At 35.3% G+C, this 19,245-nt stretch overlaps 1 protein-coding gene across 1 annotated transcript in view; it reads right to left on the reverse strand.

The window, feature by feature from the left end:
- Positions 1-1,055: 1,055 nt before the first annotated feature.
- The window catches only part of TMF1 (TATA element modulatory factor 1), a 33,554-nt gene continuing 15,364 nt past the window's right edge, over positions 1,056-19,245 (reverse strand). Inside the window, exons 9-17 of the mRNA XM_033210394.1 lie at positions 16,243-16,335; positions 14,760-14,916; positions 11,053-11,245; positions 9,462-9,531; positions 9,136-9,228; positions 7,259-7,360; positions 6,823-6,975; positions 5,325-5,450; positions 1,056-4,603 (exon numbers count right to left, since the gene is read on the reverse strand). Coding sequence (XP_033066285.1) covers positions 4,460-4,603; positions 5,325-5,450; positions 6,823-6,975; positions 7,259-7,360; positions 9,136-9,228; positions 9,462-9,531; positions 11,053-11,245; positions 14,760-14,916; positions 16,243-16,335 — 1,131 coding nt within the window. The 3' untranslated portion in view covers positions 1,056-4,459. The remainder of the gene's footprint in view (positions 4,604-5,324; positions 5,451-6,822; positions 6,976-7,258; positions 7,361-9,135; positions 9,229-9,461; positions 9,532-11,052; positions 11,246-14,759; positions 14,917-16,242; positions 16,336-19,245) is intronic.

A 19,245-nucleotide genomic window follows, 5' to 3' on the forward strand; every position in this document is an offset into this window, starting at 1 on the left:
TTATAAAAATGGAAGGAATACCTCTATCTACTATGCTGTGCCTACACCTGTAGAAGCAATAAGAATGTTTAATATTAAACAAATGGAAAAACCTACCATTACCTTCTTGTTTAATATTATTTGCGATTCTAAATATTAAATTTAGCCTACTTGAGAGTAGGGCAGTGCGGGAATTCCAAACAGTTCTATGAGTAAATTGTCTTTACCATATTTGTGAATTACTGAAGCATTTTGAGTTTTTTGTTTTGTTTTGAGAAAAGGTATTTAAGTACTAAAAAGAAACACATTGAATTTCCAGTCTATCTTACAAAAAGGTCTTAATTTGCTAAAAGGTAAAATGCATATGTATAAAGGCAACAGATTAAAAGTACTTTAAAGGTTACAGAGCTTAATCCAAGCAATATGAACTCAGAAATAGAGGATAACTTATTTTAACTGTTGTTATTACTTGAATACAGAAACATAAGAAGACTTTTAGAAGAATGTCTTGATACTGTTTAAGATTAAAAACAGACACAAATTAACCTTACAGTAGTTACCACTTAGTTATAAGTAAATTCTTAGAACTGTTTTCTGAAAACATATCTTCATCAGAAAAACTACACTTCGGGCCGGGTGCGGTGGCTCATGCCTGTAATCCCAGCACTTTGGGAGGCCAAGGTGGGCAGGTCACTTGAGGTCAGGAGTTCGAAACCAGCCTGGCCAACATGGTGAAACACATCTCTACTAAAATTACAAAAATTAGCCGGATGTGCTGGTGTGCACCTGTAAACCCAGCTACCTGGGAGGCTAAGGCAGGAGGATCACTTGAACCTGGGAGGCGGAGGTTGCCATTGCACTCCAGCCCAGGCAACAGAGTGAGACTCTGTCAAAAAAAAAACAAAAAAAAAACTACACTTAATACTAATAATATAACTTATAGAATATTGGGGCTTATCTTCATTTTCTTAAAATATTAATCTCAAATGTAAACAAGTTATATTTTCATAAAACAATATTGATTCCTCCTCATTACTATTGACCACTATACATTTTGTTAAAAATGAAATACACTATTACTATTTTAAAATCTTTATTCAATCAGATCCATGCTTATTTACATTATCTTTCATTTAGAATTAAAATATTATGTCAATCTGTAGTTTAAATCATACTTTTAGCCCTTTACAAAATATGTGATAAAAGTTTTCATAGTTTAAAATGGACCTAGAATAGGGAAATTTTGATTCACTTTAATGAAAATGAAAAATTATGATACACTAGAACATAAATGTATATGTACTAAACATACAGTATTAAGATAAAACATCTACACTTTTCTTTTTTCTTCTATTTTCTAAATACTATAAATCATATACTTTTAATAAGCATTCAAATAAAACTCTCAATAAATGCCAAATGAAGAGACGGCAAAAAAAAAATTTCCTGAACATTCTTTTCACTTACTTCACTGCAAACTTCATGTTTCCTAGGTCAGAAGTTATCCACATTTAGAATATCTTAAGTCACAACATAGATATATTTGGTACATTCCACATGCTAAACACTGTACAACTGGCAATTCCCATAAAAGAGGTAAAAGAAATGTTAAGAAATGGTAGACTCAATTTAGCCTCCCAAGAATTGGAAGGACATCTACAGTCTGTGCTTAATTGTCTATAAATCACCACACAACCTTCCCTTTGTTTACTCATTTTTTATATTATTGAGAATGTTATTTGCAGCTTTTTTCTTTCAAGAATGGAAACATCTAATTGCAAATCATTTTCCTATCCATTAAAATATAAATATTATTTTGCAACAATATGGGTAGAGATGTTTTAATGACAAACAGCAAAGTATAGCAATGAATATTCAACAGGTATTCTGCCACCTACTGGAGTTTTTCAAGAAACTATTTAAGTTCACTTTAACTTACAGAAGTATTGCGAGATCCGAGTGTATAACAATCAAAATATGATCAGCATGAGTATCAGCTATTTATTTGTAGATAAAGAGTAATTATATGGTAATATGTAGCCAGAAACTTAAACAGCTGTTTGTCATTTTAAAATAAAATGGAAAACACTTGAAAATTTTCAGTGAATTGATCTTATTAATGTTAATAAGGATTAAAAAAATGTTTAATATTATAAAATTGAAAGGTTTAGGAAAGAGTTTTATTGCACTCTTTTCTCTGCAAATGAAGTTTTTCCTACTAGTGGATATTTTAAAGGGACTACTTCATAATTCCAAAACGTCTAGTTTCAAATGCTTCACAGAATTTTGTAACTTAAGTTTCGTATAGCGTAGTCTCCCCTTATCCACGACTTTGCTTTCTGTGGTTTCAGTTACTCATGGTCAACCACAGTCTGATTACAGGTCAGTACCGTACAATAAGATATTTTGAGAGAAAGAGACAGAGAAATCACATTTACATAACTTTTATTATAGTGAATTTTTATAACTGTTCTATTTTGTTATTGTTTATCTCTTGCTGTCCCTAATTTATAAATAGAACTTTATCATAGGTGTATATGTTTAGCAAAAAACAGTGTATAGAGGGTTCTATACTATCCATGGTTTCAGACATTCACTGGGGGTCTTGGAATGTATGTCCCATGGGTAAGAGGGAACTACTGTATTTTCTAATTCTATACATTTCTTATTGCTTATCTGTCCTGTCATTCTGCCCTTGAATATTACAAAAAAAAAAAAAATCAAGCTGACAAAAAGCTATTAGACTGCTTTTTACCACTAAAATGAAGAAAATTAATTTTATGAATCTGGCTCACACTGAAAGAATATTTATTAATGCTACAAATCAGAGATCCAATGACAGAAACACTGTCTGGAATACAAAATGAACAAAAGTGAGGTCATTTGAATTGCCCTGAAAAACTCCAAATTCTTCAAGATGTCTTACTTGTATTCATACTCTGAAGTACCAGTGTTTTAATTTTAACTAAAAAATGAGAGTTTTCTTTTTTTTTTTTTTTGAGATGGAGTCTTGCTCTGTCGCCCAGGCTGGAGTGCAGTGGCGCAATTTTGGCTCATTGCAACCTCCACCTCCCAGGTTCAAGCAATTCTCCTGCCTCAGCCTCCCGAGTAGCTAGGATCACAGGCGCACATCACCACGCCAGGATAATTTTTGTATTTTTAGTAGAGATGGGGTTTCACCAAACTGTTGGCCATGCTGGTCTTGAACTCCTGACATCAGGTGATCCGCCCACCTTGGCCTCCCAAAGTGCTGGGATTACAGGCATGAGCCACGGCACCCAGCCGTAAATGAGAGTTTTTATGTGCAAGTAAAGGCAGTTAAATAACTTTCAGTAATAAAATGCATCAAAATATTTCACAGTTTTTAAAACACAGCCTGGTTACCTTTTTGAATAAAATAACACTTGGAAGAAAGCATAGCTATTTTTAAAAGCTATTCCATGCCTTCCTTGTGTTTGAAATTTCAAGAAAAAATAAAACGATAATTCACACAGAATTATAAAATGTCAAATTCAAGTTAATTCCTATAATTTTTCCCTTTTGTTATGAATATTCTGTAATATCAAACATTCATTTTTAATGTGCTAAAAATATGGGTTTACAAAATATGAACAGGTAATTTTTAAAGAGTAAATTATGTTAAGAACTTTATTATTTTCGATTCATTTTATAGGGTAGTAAAATAATACTTCTTCAAAATCATTTAAATGTTATTGATGCCACTGCAAAATCATTATAAATTTTCTCCATTATCCAATCACATCTAGATAACATTGAATATGTACAGGTTTCTCTGGATAGGCACCAAAAGGTACCACATTTTATACAGACTTAATTGTGAAAGCTAGGTGAAATAAAATTTCAGACCAAAATTTTTTTTTTAAGTTTAAATCATTTACTCTTTAAATTTCAGACAGTGTCAGTGTTACTCTTACTTTTAAAGGAAAAAAAAATTAGTTTAAAATTTAATGACCACAGATTTAATAATTTACTTTAACACAATGTACATTTTCATGAGTAGTAATTAAGATATGCTGAAAATTTCAATGTGAAAGATTTCAAAGTTTCAGTATGTTAACATTACTCTTTAAATGTTCTTAATATATATATATAAACACTTACAAATTATAGATACAACTAGTTGTATACCTATAATACATGTATGAACACCACTCTTCTTCCCTAGCCATATTGATATGAGGATAAAGTAATAAATCTCTGTGCTATTCAAGGGAAAAACAAATGAATGCTTTAAAAAATAAATCTTTAAAGAATAGTTTCAAAAATAAAGTTCAAATATTGCACAAAATAATTTAACTGTAAATATTACTATATAGTGTAAAACAATTTAAAAAAAATTTTTATGCTCTACAGTAAATCCCATTTTCTAATTCTATAAAAGAATTTATTGGAAGTCCACATTAAATGTTTAGATATTAAATGTTTACATTCAGTTTGACGGGAATTCAATTTTCACAAGTTAACTGAGCCTTTGTCTTAAAAGTTCATCTATTTGAGTTTTATACATATTTTTTACATCTTCAAGATCTAATCGAAGTTCTTCCGCCTCTTCTGCTTTTTCTCCATACATCTGCAGAATAGTGTTGTATCTTTGATCCAAATCCTGCAAAATGTATTTGTTTACAATTTTTAAAATAACTACACAAAACATCTTTAATGTTTATATTGCCATAGGAGTCAACAATGAAAACACTACAATTTAAATAAAAGTATATACTCATCTCTTTTAAAAATTAAACTCACACTTCAATGTTGAACTAAATAGCAAAAAAAGGAATTAAAGAAAAAAAAACAAGCTAGAAGGCTATCAATTTTACCCTCTCTCTCCACTAAATCTACAATTCTCCCCATATATGAGTTCTCTCCCATTAATGTAAGCACACCTGATATAAAATTTAGTCTCTTTGTTCCGTGGTGGTGTAAGTATTACCTGGCATTTAGCCCACAGGAAAGATCAAAAGAAAACATATTCTCACTTATGGCTTAACAGTGTCTTCTAACATCCAGATAAAACAATTGTGATGATACATATAACATCAATCAACAGAATATTACTAAGATCATACAAAGTTTAATGTTATAAATGAAGCATACCCAAATCTAGTTCTTTTCCTATACTGGGACTAAACGTGATTGTGAAAATTACTTTGAATATGTAAAGACACAAGCAAGATAAAAGATTCATTTTTAAAGTTCTTTGCTCAAATATTAATACTCTTTAATTTTCAAAGAAATCACTAACACATACTATAAACTAAAAACATGAGATTTAATGTAAATGAACTAAAGTATCTTAGACTCATCCTTAGGGGAAGAATACTTACTCTTAGCTGAGTTCTAAGTTTGGGTATCTCCTTCACCTTCTCTTCAAGTTCATCATTTTGATTTGTTAATTTAACTAGTTCTTCAGCCATTATTGATCGAGTTTTTTCTAGATTGCCAATTTCTAGCTGAGAAGCATTACCACAAAATAGTTTAAATCAAAACATATCTTTTATAATACTCCCACTAATATAAAAATATTTAATGGGTTTTTTTTTTTTTGGAAATAGATATGTCAACACATAACCTTTAGCTAGCTCTTTCTTAAGGGAACAGTGGCAGAAAAAGGGTCCCAACTTTCCAGAGAGATATACCATTTATAAGGTTTACTATGCAACAGAGATAAAGAAGAAAATCCAATTTTTTGTTTGAAAATATTCAACCATATATTTTTCTAATCTAAGGAAATGACATATATTTCAGTTATTCTAAATTACTACAAGAACCCAGAGAAATAAAAACACACTTTAATGTAGCCCCACCTGTGTAGGTTGTATCGACAGAGGCTTTCATCATTATCAAAGAAATTTATTAGGTCCCTATATAGTGTACTGGCTATACAAACATCTGGGATTAAGATTAGTCTGATCTACTTTTTGTCAATTCAAGTTCTTTAATAGAGTAATACTTTCATATAACTGAAAGTATATAATAGGAGTTGAATTTTTACCTACTTCTGAGTGTATTGTGTTTAACACTGAAAAGGGGTATCCCGATTCAAAATGCTTGAGACCAGGAATGTTTCAAATTTCTTTTTTTTTTTTCAGATTATGGAATAATTGCATTATGTACTTATTGGTTGAGCATCCCACATCTGGAAATCCAAAATGCTCAATTGAGCACTTCCTTTGAGCAGCATGTCAGCACTCAAAGTTTTGAATTTGGGGGCATTTCAGATTTCTGACCTGGGATGCTCAACCTGTAAAACATTTTAACATTTCTGACTGCATAAAGTTTTTTAAAAGCCAAAAAGGTTAAGATGGAAGGATGCTCCCTCAACAACTCCTGTTGTTTCCTCCCATGTACAGTGTGTTACAGTTCGAACATCTCATCCCTTTATCCCTTCCTTCCCGGGGTAGTTGGAACAACTTATCTAAGAGGTAAATCTGAATAGAACAGGCATTCACAGCTCAGCAACTTCCCTTTATTCTGTTGGGAAACAGCTGCTTGAAAGGAGGAGGCATTCTCTGCTCCTAGATGCTTATGTCTTATGTAGGCAGGTTGTAACACATGAGAGGCCTGCTCCAGCCCAGTATTTCCTGTGACAGATCAGTCAAAACTGCCTATTTCTGGCAATCAGCAGGTTCAGCTGGCTGTTATCCTTAGCTAATTGCTCTTTTTAGCCTTTATCACTGATATATGTGATACATTTTGGGCTTCACATGCCACTATGTCATCTTGTTTCTCAATTTGCTCAGAATTCAGATGGCAATGAAGGGTGCTATTTATTGGGCCTCAAAACTTCATTTACTTCTATAGCAAATTTAATTTTTCCAATACCTGTAAATGAGTAATTTCCCCTTCCCTTAGCTTTAGCTGAGACTGTAGGTTTTCAATAACGCTTGATCCTGCTCCCATCCTTACAGCATCATAAAGATTGCTTCCATTTGCTGATACAGACATTGGTCCAAATGAGTGATCATGAGATTCATCCTATGTTAATTAAGAAAGTTTACACAGTTACTCAGTTATTATAGCTTGTCTTCCATTACCAGGTTCTAACAAAAATGGTTCTGTCAATTTTTGCTTTAAATGTCTTCTCAAAGGCAGAAAATCATTCATGTATTTCCTCTCACTACAATTAGCACTCCTCCACAAGTATTCAGATGAATTGCCTACAGAATGGCAAAGTCATGATGACAGACAATATTGCTATTTGCATATTTCCTTTATTATTATTCTAAGAACTAAGCACATATAAAAAATAAAACATCACCTGAGACAGAAAAGATGTCTGTAGTCCTGCCATATCAACACCACTTATTGAACTTGAGCGTGACATGGTGGGAGTGCTAGAAACAGAAAATGGCTTGCGTTCCTTAGGGAGTAAAAAAAATTCTGTTCAGATTAAAGAGCAAAGAGATAAGCAGAGAAAGCAAGCACATTTCCCAGGGTTAACGAGAACAAAGATTCAGTCTTTTAAAAAAGCCACACTACAAAGGAATTCAATACGATCAAAAGAAGGAAAAAAAAATTTTTTTAAGATTCATTCTAATTTCCCCATAAAATGGCTTCTGAAGTCTTATCAGAAGGACAGTATTTGGCCAGGCGTGGTGGCCCATGCCTCTTATCCCAGCACTTTGGGAGGCCAAGGAGGGTGGATCACCTGAGGTTGGGAGTTCAAGACCAACCTGATCAACATGGAAAAACCCCGTCTCTACTAAAAATACAAAATTAGCTGGGCGTGGTGATGCATGCCTGTAATCCCAGCTACTTGGGAGGCTGAAGCAGGAGAATAACCCAGGAGGTGGAGGTTGTGGTGAGCCGAGATAGCACCATTGCACTCCAGTCTGGGCAACAAGAGTAAAACTCAGTCTCAAAAAAAAAAAGTACAATATTTGCTAATTAAAACTGTAGATAGACTTGGTTAGATCATCACAGGACCCATTTATTACAACAATGTAATTTGTTGGGTTTTATAATGGAATGAGAATGTTTCTGTTAAGTTTCATATTCTACAATATACTATCAATTAAACCTATTTTTTTAACATAAAATTTCTAATGAGTGTTACAAACTATAAAATTTCTGGCTTATCCATTTTATTTTTAATGTATTTTTAAAACTCCAAATAAATTCCATAGGTAATTTAAATTTACCTATCAGTAGTTTAAATATATTATGCTAACTCCAGGTACACGGTAATTCTTTCAATATGGAAAACACATTTTATTTTATATATATATATATATTTTTTTTTTTTTTTGAGAAAGAGTCTCGCTCTGTTGCCCAGGCTGGAGTGCAGTGATGCGATCTCGGCTCACTGCAGCCTCCGCCTCCCGGGTTCAAGCAATTCTCCCACCTCTGCCTCCTGAGTAGCTGGGATTACAGGCACATGCCACCATGCCCAGCTAATTTTCGTATTTTTAGTAGAGACGGGGGTTTCACCATGTTGGCCAGGCTGGTCTCGAACTTTTGGCCTCAAGTGATCCACCCACCTCAGCCTCTCAAAGTGCTGGGATTACAGATGTGAGTCACCATGCCCAGCCTCAGAAAACTCATTTCAGAAAAATTACCCTCATTAACCAGAAAGAAAACAGCCAGATTTACTCCTTAAGTGCCTATAGACCAAATGAGGTGCACTGGTTTCAGTGACAGACGATTAAATTCATTTAAAAAAAAAGGGCAAGAGGTTTTATATTTCAAGTCCTAGAAATCATAGATCTCTTTGGATAAACTCAAAATTACTTTGGGTCCACTCTGAGCAGGACACTGATTATAATACTAGAATTCATCACTATGTTGATTTTAGACATTAAAAAAAGATACTTATAAAGCAGGGACGTCCAATCTTTTGGTTCCCTGGGCCTCATTTGAAGAACAAGAATTGTCTTGGGCCACACATAAAATACACTAACAATAGCTGATGAACTAAAAAAAAAAAAAAAAAAAAAAAAGAAAAAAAAATCTCATGATGATTTAAGAAAATTTATGAATTTGTATTGGGCTTCATTCAAAATCATCCTGGGCCACATGCCAACCAGGGCCACAGGCTGGACAAGCTTGTTATAAGCATAGCTAAAATTAAAAAGCAATGATTAATCACAGCATCTACTAAATGGTTACACAACAAACAAAAACAAAATTCAATACCTTTTCTTTTATTGCTTCTTGAGTAAAAATGGCTTTCTTCCTTTCTTGTTCAACTTTCATTCTTTCCATTTCTAACTGACTATTCAACAGTGTCTAATGGAGAGAGATAAAGTTAGACAATTTCTGTGACAGTAATTCATGCCATGATAAGTCAATCTCAAAGTTAGAAACATAAAGTGTAAACTCATATTTGTTTTACTACTAAAGACTAAGTTCCAAAAGCAGTGGCATCACCCATTTCATCTTATTATCTCATTAGTTTGCTGCCATCCCCAACCATTCTCTAATGTAAGCCCTAAGAGGTTAGTGATCATGAAGAGAAATACCTTTTCTTTCCTTGTCTCTTCAAGTGTTCTTACATATTCATCTTTTAGGTTTTCTAATTCAACCTGGTACCTATTAAACAAGAGAAAAATTTTTTTTTAAAAAGAACAGAAAATGAAAAAGACGACAGTATAGACTATTAAAAACTCAGTACTTTATTAACTCCAGCTACATATTGAGAAATCATTTTTATTTCCAGCTTGACATCAGTGATGTTCCAACAGTGTATTCCAGATCCTATCTGAGTTTCACTCAGGAACCAAACCACAATTGAAAAAGCTCCACTTTTGTGCATTTTATTTATTGGTGCTCTGGGTTAAGATTTCATTTAAAAAGAGACTTTATAAAAATAATTTTGAGTATCATCATCCTATAATATGCTCAGATTCCACAAAGCCTATTAGGGAGTTCTATGAAAATGTTTATAAAAGTTCAGACATTTTACTTTAGAAATTATTTTTACTTGATTACTTTTTTAAAAAGTAAAATTTCCAAGGAAGAACACAGAGGGTAAAAAATACTAACCATTGCCTTAATATAATCTCAGATAGATGGATTTTATAGCCCATGGTTTCTAAGAACCCAGAAATTTATTTAGAAAAGACTTAAATTATGCTACTAAAACCCTTGTAATATAAAAGTAACTCCGAAGAGTAGTCTCAAAACTATTTTGTGGTGTTACAGGTCCCTTTAAAAAATCTGATTAAAGGTACAAATCCTTTCCCTGGAAAAATAAATACAAAACATGTCACACAATCTCAGCAACCTATAGGACATTCAATGAATCCCAGTACTAACTTCTTGTTATAATATATAATATCCTGTTACTTTTTTTTTTGGAGACGGAGTCTCACTCTGCCACCCGGGCTGGGGTGCAATGGTGCAATCTCTGCTTACTGCAACCTCCACCTCCCAGGTTCAAGCGATTCTCCTGTCTCAGCTTCCCAAGTAGCTGGGATTACAGCCATCTGCCATCACGCCTGGCTAATTTTTGTATTTTTAGTAGAGACAGGATTTCACTATGTTGGCCAGGCTGGTATTGAACTCCCGACCTCAGGTGATCCACCTGCCTCAGCCTCCCAAAATGCTGGATTACAGGCGTGAGCCACAGCACCTGGCCATAATATCCTGTTACTAATAACCCTAACTTTAAATGCTAAAAGTGATTACTTTTAGTTCTTGGTACTCTGAAGCTAAAAGCCAACAACATACTTTGTTTATTTATTTAATTTTATTTGTTTATTTATTTTTTGAGACCGAGTCTCATTCTGTCACCCAGGCTGGAGTGCAGTGGCGGGATCTCGGCTCACTGCAACTTCCGCCTCCCGGGTGTAAGCGATTTCATGCCTCAGCCTCCAAGTTGCTGGGATTACCGGCACACGCCACCACAACCAGCAAATTTTATTTTTAGGTTTCACCATGTTGGCCAGGTTGGTCTCCACCTCCTGACCTCAAGTGATCCGCCCGCCTTGGCCTCCCAAAGTGCTGGGATTACAGGCGTGAGCCACTGCACCCGGCCCAACAACATACTTTAAAAAAGTGCTTTAGGATGTCATGGAACTAATACAAATATCACTCAGAAACCATGCTCACCTATTGTTCTCATCCTCCAGCTTACATAGCCTATTTTTCTCTGATTCTAGCTGGGCTTGAAATCTACTATTTTCCTGTCTTAAGAGAGAATTCTGTGACTCCATGGAAGACATCTGAATTTTGTTAGCAAGGAGTTCTTCTGTAGCTGCACGTTCTCTTTCAACTGCTGCTGCCAGCAAGGTCTGGGATTCACCTGATTATAGGACAGAAAGAAAAATCACATACACATATAGCCCAGAGACCAAAATACCAAGTCAATTCTGATTTCAAACATTTAATGATGCAAGTAGCCACACTTAAAACTGATAACTATTTATTGCCTAAGGCAGGACTGTCTACTGAGACAAATGAACCAATCTTAACTTATATTTGCTTTATCATTCTTTTCCAAAAGTATTTTAATTTCAAAATGGAGTCATGCATTAAAAGAGTAGTAGATCAACAATGATCCTGGAGCAACTGGACATCTATATGCGAAAAAACAAAAAGCCTACACATCACATCATTCATGAAAATTAACTCAAAATGGATCATAGACTTAAATATAAAACATAAAATTATAAAACTTTAAGGAAAAAACAGAGGAGAAAGTCTTCAGGATCTACAGCAAGGCAGATTTGATACAAAAAGCAAGAGCCATAGAAAGAAAAACTGACAGACTTCTTCAAAATTTTCAACTTTTAAATCTATGTAAAGAGGATGAAAAGGCAAGCTACAGAGTGACAGCAAATAAATGCAAACCATATATCTAGGACTAGTATCAGGAATAGATAACAATCCAGTTAGAAAATGGGTAAAAGACATAGAAATTTCACCACAGAACATGTACAAATGGAAAATAAGGACACAAAATGATGTTCAATAACATTAGCCATTAGGGAAATACAAATTAAAATCATAATGAGATATGACTACATGCTGTCTGAGTAACTAAAAGAAAAAACAGGGACAACATAAAATGTTGGCAAGGATGTGAAGAAACTAGACTACTCTTATACAGTCACTTTGAAACAGTTTGGCATTTTCTTAAAAACACTAAACATGACCTGGCAATTGCACACTTGGGCATTTATCCAGAGAAATGAAAACTTAGGTTCACACTAAAACCTGTATGTGAATATTCACAGTAGCTTTATCTGTAATAGCCAGAGCCTGGAATCAGCCTGGACGTCCTTTGTGCAGTGAATAGTTAAACAAACGTGGTACATACTATGGAATAACATTCAGCAATAAAAAGACTAAACTACTGATACAAAAACAACTGTGTTAACCTCTTCCTGGGAATTACACTGAGTGAAAAAAGCCAATCCCAAAATGTCATACACTGTATAATTTTATTTATGTAACATTTTTGAAATGACAGAATTTTAGAAACGGAGGACCGATGAGTGATTGCCAGAGATTTGGGACAAGGGAGGAAGGGTTGAGAGAGTGGTAGGTCTGTTTCCAAAAGGGTAACATTAAGAGCGATTATCTTCAGCCTAGAAAAAAAGAAAACAAAGCTAACAGGAAGGACTCAATAGTGCTGGAACTGTTCAATATCTTGACTATGGTAATGGATATGTGGTAAAGTTGTACAGAACCTAATACACACACACACACATACATACACACAAATGAGTACCAATAAAACTTTGGAAATCTCAATAAAATCAGTAGATTGTATCAATGTCAATACCATGGTTATGATATTATACATTAATTTTATAAAATGTTAATACTTGGAGATATTAGGCAATGTGTGCAAAGGACCTTTCTATATCATTTCTTATAACTGCACATGAATCTATATTATATCAATAAAAAATTTCAATTAAAAAAAGAGCAATTGGTAAGATTCTGAGATTTAACTTAGGTAAGAATTATCATATTTTTTCTTCACCAAAGTAGAACTAGTAATACCTCTATTTTACATTTGACACTCTGCTCCACAGCATATCTATGGTCTTTTTAATAGCATTCCTTGGTTATGTTTGTCCTGTGGCTTTGCCTATATGCTAGCACAATACCACACATTGCTGAGGGTATGTAGACTTCAGTCTAAAAACCACAAAAGTACCAGTTTCTAGCACTCATTTATTGCTAAATATTTATTTCAAAACGTATCATTTTCAGATGTCTCATATTTCATATCACATTGCTCAAAAGCTGTCAGAGATAAATGACAGACCTAACATTTATACCTATAAATTTAAATATATATGAAGGTTTATCTAGTTCAGTACATTTTTTTTTAAGTAGATGAATCTTTTTCTAGACCAAATCTTTCATGGAACTCCAATAAAAAAAGATAGACAAAGGAGGCCCTATTTTCATTAAAGCAGCCAGAGAAGCCCAGCCTCTTATTTATCAGGCTTCCCTCTCACCATGACAGCAGCCCCAAAGGTAGCTAAGAGTCCACTGAATACCATTTGAAAGTCACTAACCTAGTTCACCCCTCCTGATTCACAAGGAATAGCACAGAGAAAGTTGGAACAATATAAGTGACTTGTTCCACACTGTTTTGCTGGATGATTCAAAACAAAACACGCTGAGTCCACGTCTCCTGACTCATATTCAGGTCTGATGTTATCACTACCCTGTGATTTCTCAAATTACAGTTAGTGTCAGGCATAGAAGGCATACATGAATTTTTCATGAATATCCTAGCTTCTGGGATACCTATAATATACATACACTACCCGTCTGTGCTAGAAGGGAAACATTTTAGAACAATACTTTTCTTTTTATTAACAACACAGAAGGGCAACCTGGGGCATGACTGTAAAGAAGCAGAATATGGAATCTTTTTTTTTTTTGAGATGGAGTTTCACTTTGTCACCCAGGCTGGAGTGCAGTGGTGTGATCTCAACTCACTGCAGCCTCTGCTTCCCAGGTTCAAGTGATTCTTTGCCTCAGCCTCCCAAATAGCTGAGATTACAGGCGTGCGCCATGACATCTGGCTAATTTTTGTATTTTTGGTAGAGACGGGGTCTCATCATGTTGGCCAGACTGGTCTTGAACTCCCGGCCTCAAGTGATCCGCCCACCTCGGCTTCCCAAAGCACTGGGATTACAGGTATGAGCCACCGCACCCTGCCAGAATATGGAATCTTAAGACTCCCTAGTATCTCTCTTCTAGGGTCGATCTTGACTCTCTGTAGACCTATTTTCGCTCTTGGAATTCTACCAGTGATGAGAATCAGATCTGATCTCTACCTCCTATACTATGGCAGACAAGCTTCAAAGGGGTCAGATTTAGCAATGGACAAGAAAAAAATCGAGTGCAGCAGTCTACTAAAAATACAAAAAATTAGCCAGGTGTGGTGGCAGATGCCTGTAGTCCCACCTATTTGGGAGGCTGAGGCAGGAGAATTGTGTGAACCCGGGAGGCAGAGCTTGCAGTGAGCCGAGATCGTGCCACTGCACTCCAGTCTGGGCGACACAGCGAGACTCCATCTCAAAAAAAAAAAAGAAATGAATGAAAGACTGACATGGAAGTACTTTAGCCAGTATGTGATAACATTGTGTAATGGGAAAAAATGGTTTGAAACAGACATAATAAAGGTATTAAAAATACATGTAGAAAAAGAGAAAACATAAAAATCTACATATTAGACACAAAATGTAACTATCAGATCAAATGAATTTCAATTTCATACCATTATTCTAATTCTATAAACAAGATGGAAGGGCTTCTGCATCGAGCATAAAAACTAAAGCAGTTACCAAGCCTATCAGAAAGATTCTTCTCTAATTTCTCCCACGACGATGTCTGGGATCCCAGGGTTGCTTGCAAATTTTCTATTTGTCGAAGCAATGGTCTTGTGGTTGATGAAACACTTTGACTCAGTTCCTGGTTTCGATTCTCTGCCTCCTGGAGTCTCTGAATCACGAAATTCTCAAGTCATTACCAATGACAGCAATAAAAACATTAAAAACACTAGCAAACCTAAACTTTATGAGAGGTTCCTGGAAAATTATTTTTCCAAGAGAAAATTATTTGCTTTTTAATAATAATAATTATTATTATTATTAATTTTAGAGACGGGGTCTTGCTCTGTCACCCAGGCTGGAATGCAGTGGCACAATCTTGGTTCACTGTAGCCTCAACCTCCTAGGCTCAAGCGATCCTCCCACCTCAGCCTCCCAAGTAGCTTGGACTACAGGTACACGCCACCACACCCAGCTAATTTTTGTATTTTTTTGTAGAGACAAGGTTTCATCATGTTGCTCAGGCTGGCCTCGAACTCCTGAGCCCAGACAATCTGACTGCTTCAGTCTCCCAAAGCATTGGGATCACAGGCATGAGCCACCATGCCCAGCCCTTAATTACTTTTCTAACTGTTCGATCCTTCCAATAGAGTTAGACTGTATAATACAGTATCTTAGTAAGTGCTTCTTTGGCCAGGCACGGTGGCTCATGCCTGTTATATATATTCAGTATTGCTTTTCCATTTGTAATAGCTTATTAGTGATGCCAGTCTTTGATTACTGTGGGACAGGTAATAGTTCCCGGTTTCTATGCTTCTGTTAATTTTCAGTCATTTATAACATGCACAGGAAAAAGGAGAGGAAATACAATTTAGGTTGATTTCTGTTTTTAAAAATAGTTAGAAATATTTGGATGAGGAGGCAACTACTGAGAGGTTTCGATGAACTCTTTTTTAACCTTTAGGTAATTGAAGACTAAGAAATGTTTTTTAAAGAAGCACTTATTTATTTATTTATTTATTTTATTTATTTATTTTGAGACAGAGTCTTGCTCTGTTGCCCAAGCTGGAGTGCAGTGGCATGATCATGGCTCGCTGCACCCTCTGCCTCCTGGGTTCAAGTGATTCTCCTGTCTCAGCCTCCAGAGTAGCTGGGATTACAGGAATGCACCACCATGCCCTGCTAATTTTTGTATTTTTAGTAGAGATGAGGGTTCACCATGTTGGCCAGGCTGGTCTTGAACTCCTGACCTCACGTGATCCGCTCGCCTCAGCCTCTATCATAACATTATGCTCTATAAAACAAAATAAGGAATTTCCTTGTATATATTTTTAAGGTGCCCATTCTGATTTATTCACACAAGCCACAAAAATACAGCAAATGCTAAGTGTGATAGTAATCCTCTCAATTCCATGAACATTATCCCGCTGAGTAATTATTTTATTTCTAGAAAAACACATACTTCTTGGATTTGTGTTTTGGAAAACTGTGACAGTACCTGCTGAAGTTCACCGATCTCATGGCGTAAATAATCCTCCTTTCTGGCAGCTGCTTGTTCTGTGCGCTGCAATGCAAGCCTAAGGTCCCCCACCTGTAGGAGGAGAAACAATACATTCACAAACCATGGTACAGTATTATCTATAACTTCCCGCTAACTACACATTTTGTGTTGTGTCGACATTGTTCATGTATATTTCATACTCTCCAGTGAACTTTTAATATGATTATCACACCTGTCATTCATCAAGCAATTCCAAAACTGTATGTATATTCAGTGCTTACTTAGAAAAGCACTCTGTTAAGGCAAAGAAACACAAACAAATATGTATAAGGCACAGCCATTACCATACAATACTGGAGAAAAGACAATGCATCCATAAATATTTGCCACATCAGACAAAAAGTGATAGGTGCTATATGGGTTATAAAAGCTAGGTGCTCCACTCATATGCAGGAGCATACATTATAAACCACCACAGCCTTTTTGGAAACATTATAACATGTTTAAAGAATCATCAAACTTCTCATACCCTTTTACCTGGCCATCCTAGTCTTGGGAATTTACTCTAAGAAAGCAGATATGTAAATACACAGGGATATTCCCTATAGTATTAAATAGGCTAGCAAAAACAAAGCTGGAAATATTCTAAATCTCCATCACTAGTAATCTATATTTGCAAATGTTGATACAACATGAATATAACCATTAAAAATTACAATAAATGTATAAAACATAAAAAAAGTCTAATTTATCATTAAATGGAAAAACTATAAAATAATATGTAAGACATCAATTATGAAAAATACATATATGGAAATAGAATAAAACACTAATACATAAAACTGACAGTACTTGTAAAAAGTGATGGATTCATGGGCCGGGCGCGGTGGCTCAAGCCTGTAATCCCAGCACTTTGGGAGGCCGAGATGGGCGGATCACGAGGTCAGGAGATCGAGACCATCCTGGCTAACACGGTGAAACCCCATCTCTACTAAAAATACAAAAAACTAGCCGGGCGAGGTGGCGGCGCCTGTAGTCCCAGCTACTCGGGAGGCTGAGGCAGGAGAATGGCATGAACCCGGGAGGCGGAGCTTGCAGTGAGCTGAGATCTGGCCACTGCACTCCAGCCTGGGTGACAGAGCGAGACTCCGTCTCAAAAAAAAAAAAAAAAAAAAAAAAGTGATGGATTCATGGATGGTAACTCATATATGCTCTATCTCCCATTCCCCCAATTTTTCTGTACTATTATTCTAATGTATTTCAAATTTAAATTGCTGATATTTTATCTATCTCAGTAATAGAGCAGCAGAAACACAAAGAATATATGGACCATAGCATGACTTATAATAGCAAAATACTGAAAATAACCCAAATATCCATCAATAATAGCTGAAAATACTTCACCTAATAAAGTATTATAAAACTGTAAAAAGATATTTTTTAAAAACCTCTATGTTTACTAGAGTGATCACCAGGATATTTTATTAAGTAAATAAAACAAGTTATAAAACAGTATAAAGAATAAACTATCATTTATGTAAAAAGGATGTAGGAGACAGTAATAGGTGTATAATCCATCAATAAGAAAGAGCTGAAAATCCTTCACCTAATGAAATATTATAAAACTGTAAAAAGGGATTTTTTAAAAACCTCTATGTTTTACTAAAGTGATCAGGATATTTTACTAAGAAAATAAAACAAGTTATAAAACAGTGTGAATAATAAACTGTCATTTATGTAAAAAGGATGTAGGAGATAGAAATAGGTATATAAGTGAATGTGTATGTATATAGAACATGTAAATATATAGATACATATATTTTCTTGCATTTTGCCAATAGAAACACTGAAAAGATAAGCCAAACTCTAATAAAACCATTACCTACAGGCAAAGAGAGGAAATGGGGAGCAGCTAAATTGGAAGTAAATGTCTGAATAGATTTTGCTCTTTTTTTTTTTTTTTTTTTTTTTTTTTTGAGACGGAGTCTCGCTCTGTCACCCAGGCTGGAGTGCTGTAGCCCGATCTCAGCTCACTGCAAGCTCCGCCTCCCGGGTTCACGCCATTCTCCTGCCTCAGCCTCCCTGGTAGCTGGGACTACAGGCGCTGCCACCTCGCCCGGCTAGTTTTTTGTAGTTTTTTTTAGTAGAGACGCGGTTTCACCGTGTTAGCCAGGATGGTCTCGATCTCCTGACCTCGTGATCCGCCCGACTCGGCCTCCCAAAGTGCTGGGATTACAGGCTTCAGCCACCGCGCCCGGCTCTTACTTTGGAATCATGTAAATGTTTTACATATACAAAATTTAAAATTAAATCAAAAGGGCATAGGAGTCAATAAAAATAGTTTTCTCAACAATTGGTCCTGCAACAACTGGATATCCACATGCAAAAGATCTAAATGTGAGAGCTAAGACTACAAAACTCTTCGAAGGAAACTGATGAAAATCTGCATAAATTTGGATTAAGCAATGGTTTCTTACATATGATGCCTAAAGTACAAATAACAAAAGAAAACCTAGACAAGCTAGACTTTATTAAAATTAAAAACTTTTGGCATCAAAGGACACTACCAAGAAAAAGAAAGACAACTCACAGAGAGGCAGAAAATATTGACAAATCCTATATCTGAGAAAGGCCTAGTATGCAGATTATATAAAGAACTCATAATAACAATAAAAAGATAAACAGCCCAATTTAAAAATGTGTAAAGGATTTGAATATTTTAATAAATTTCTCCCAAGAAGATATATAAATGGCCAATAGGCAAATGAAAAGACATCCAACATCATTAGTCATTAAGAGAACGCAAATCGGCCGGGCTTAGTGGCTCAGGCCTGTAATCCCGGCACTTTGGGAGGCCAAGGCAAGCGGATGACGAGGTCAAGAGATTGAGACCATCCTGGCTAACACGATGAAACCCCGTCTCTACTAAAAATACAAAAAAAACTTAGCCAGGTGGCAGGGTGCGGTGGCTCACGCCTATAATCCCAGCACTTTGGGAGG

Source organism: Trachypithecus francoisi, unplaced genomic scaffold (genome assembly GCF_009764315.1).
Source record: "Trachypithecus francoisi isolate TF-2019V2 unplaced genomic scaffold, Tfra_2.0 Lachesis_group0, whole genome shotgun sequence".
Taxonomy (NCBI): domain Eukaryota; kingdom Metazoa; phylum Chordata; class Mammalia; order Primates; family Cercopithecidae; genus Trachypithecus; species Trachypithecus francoisi.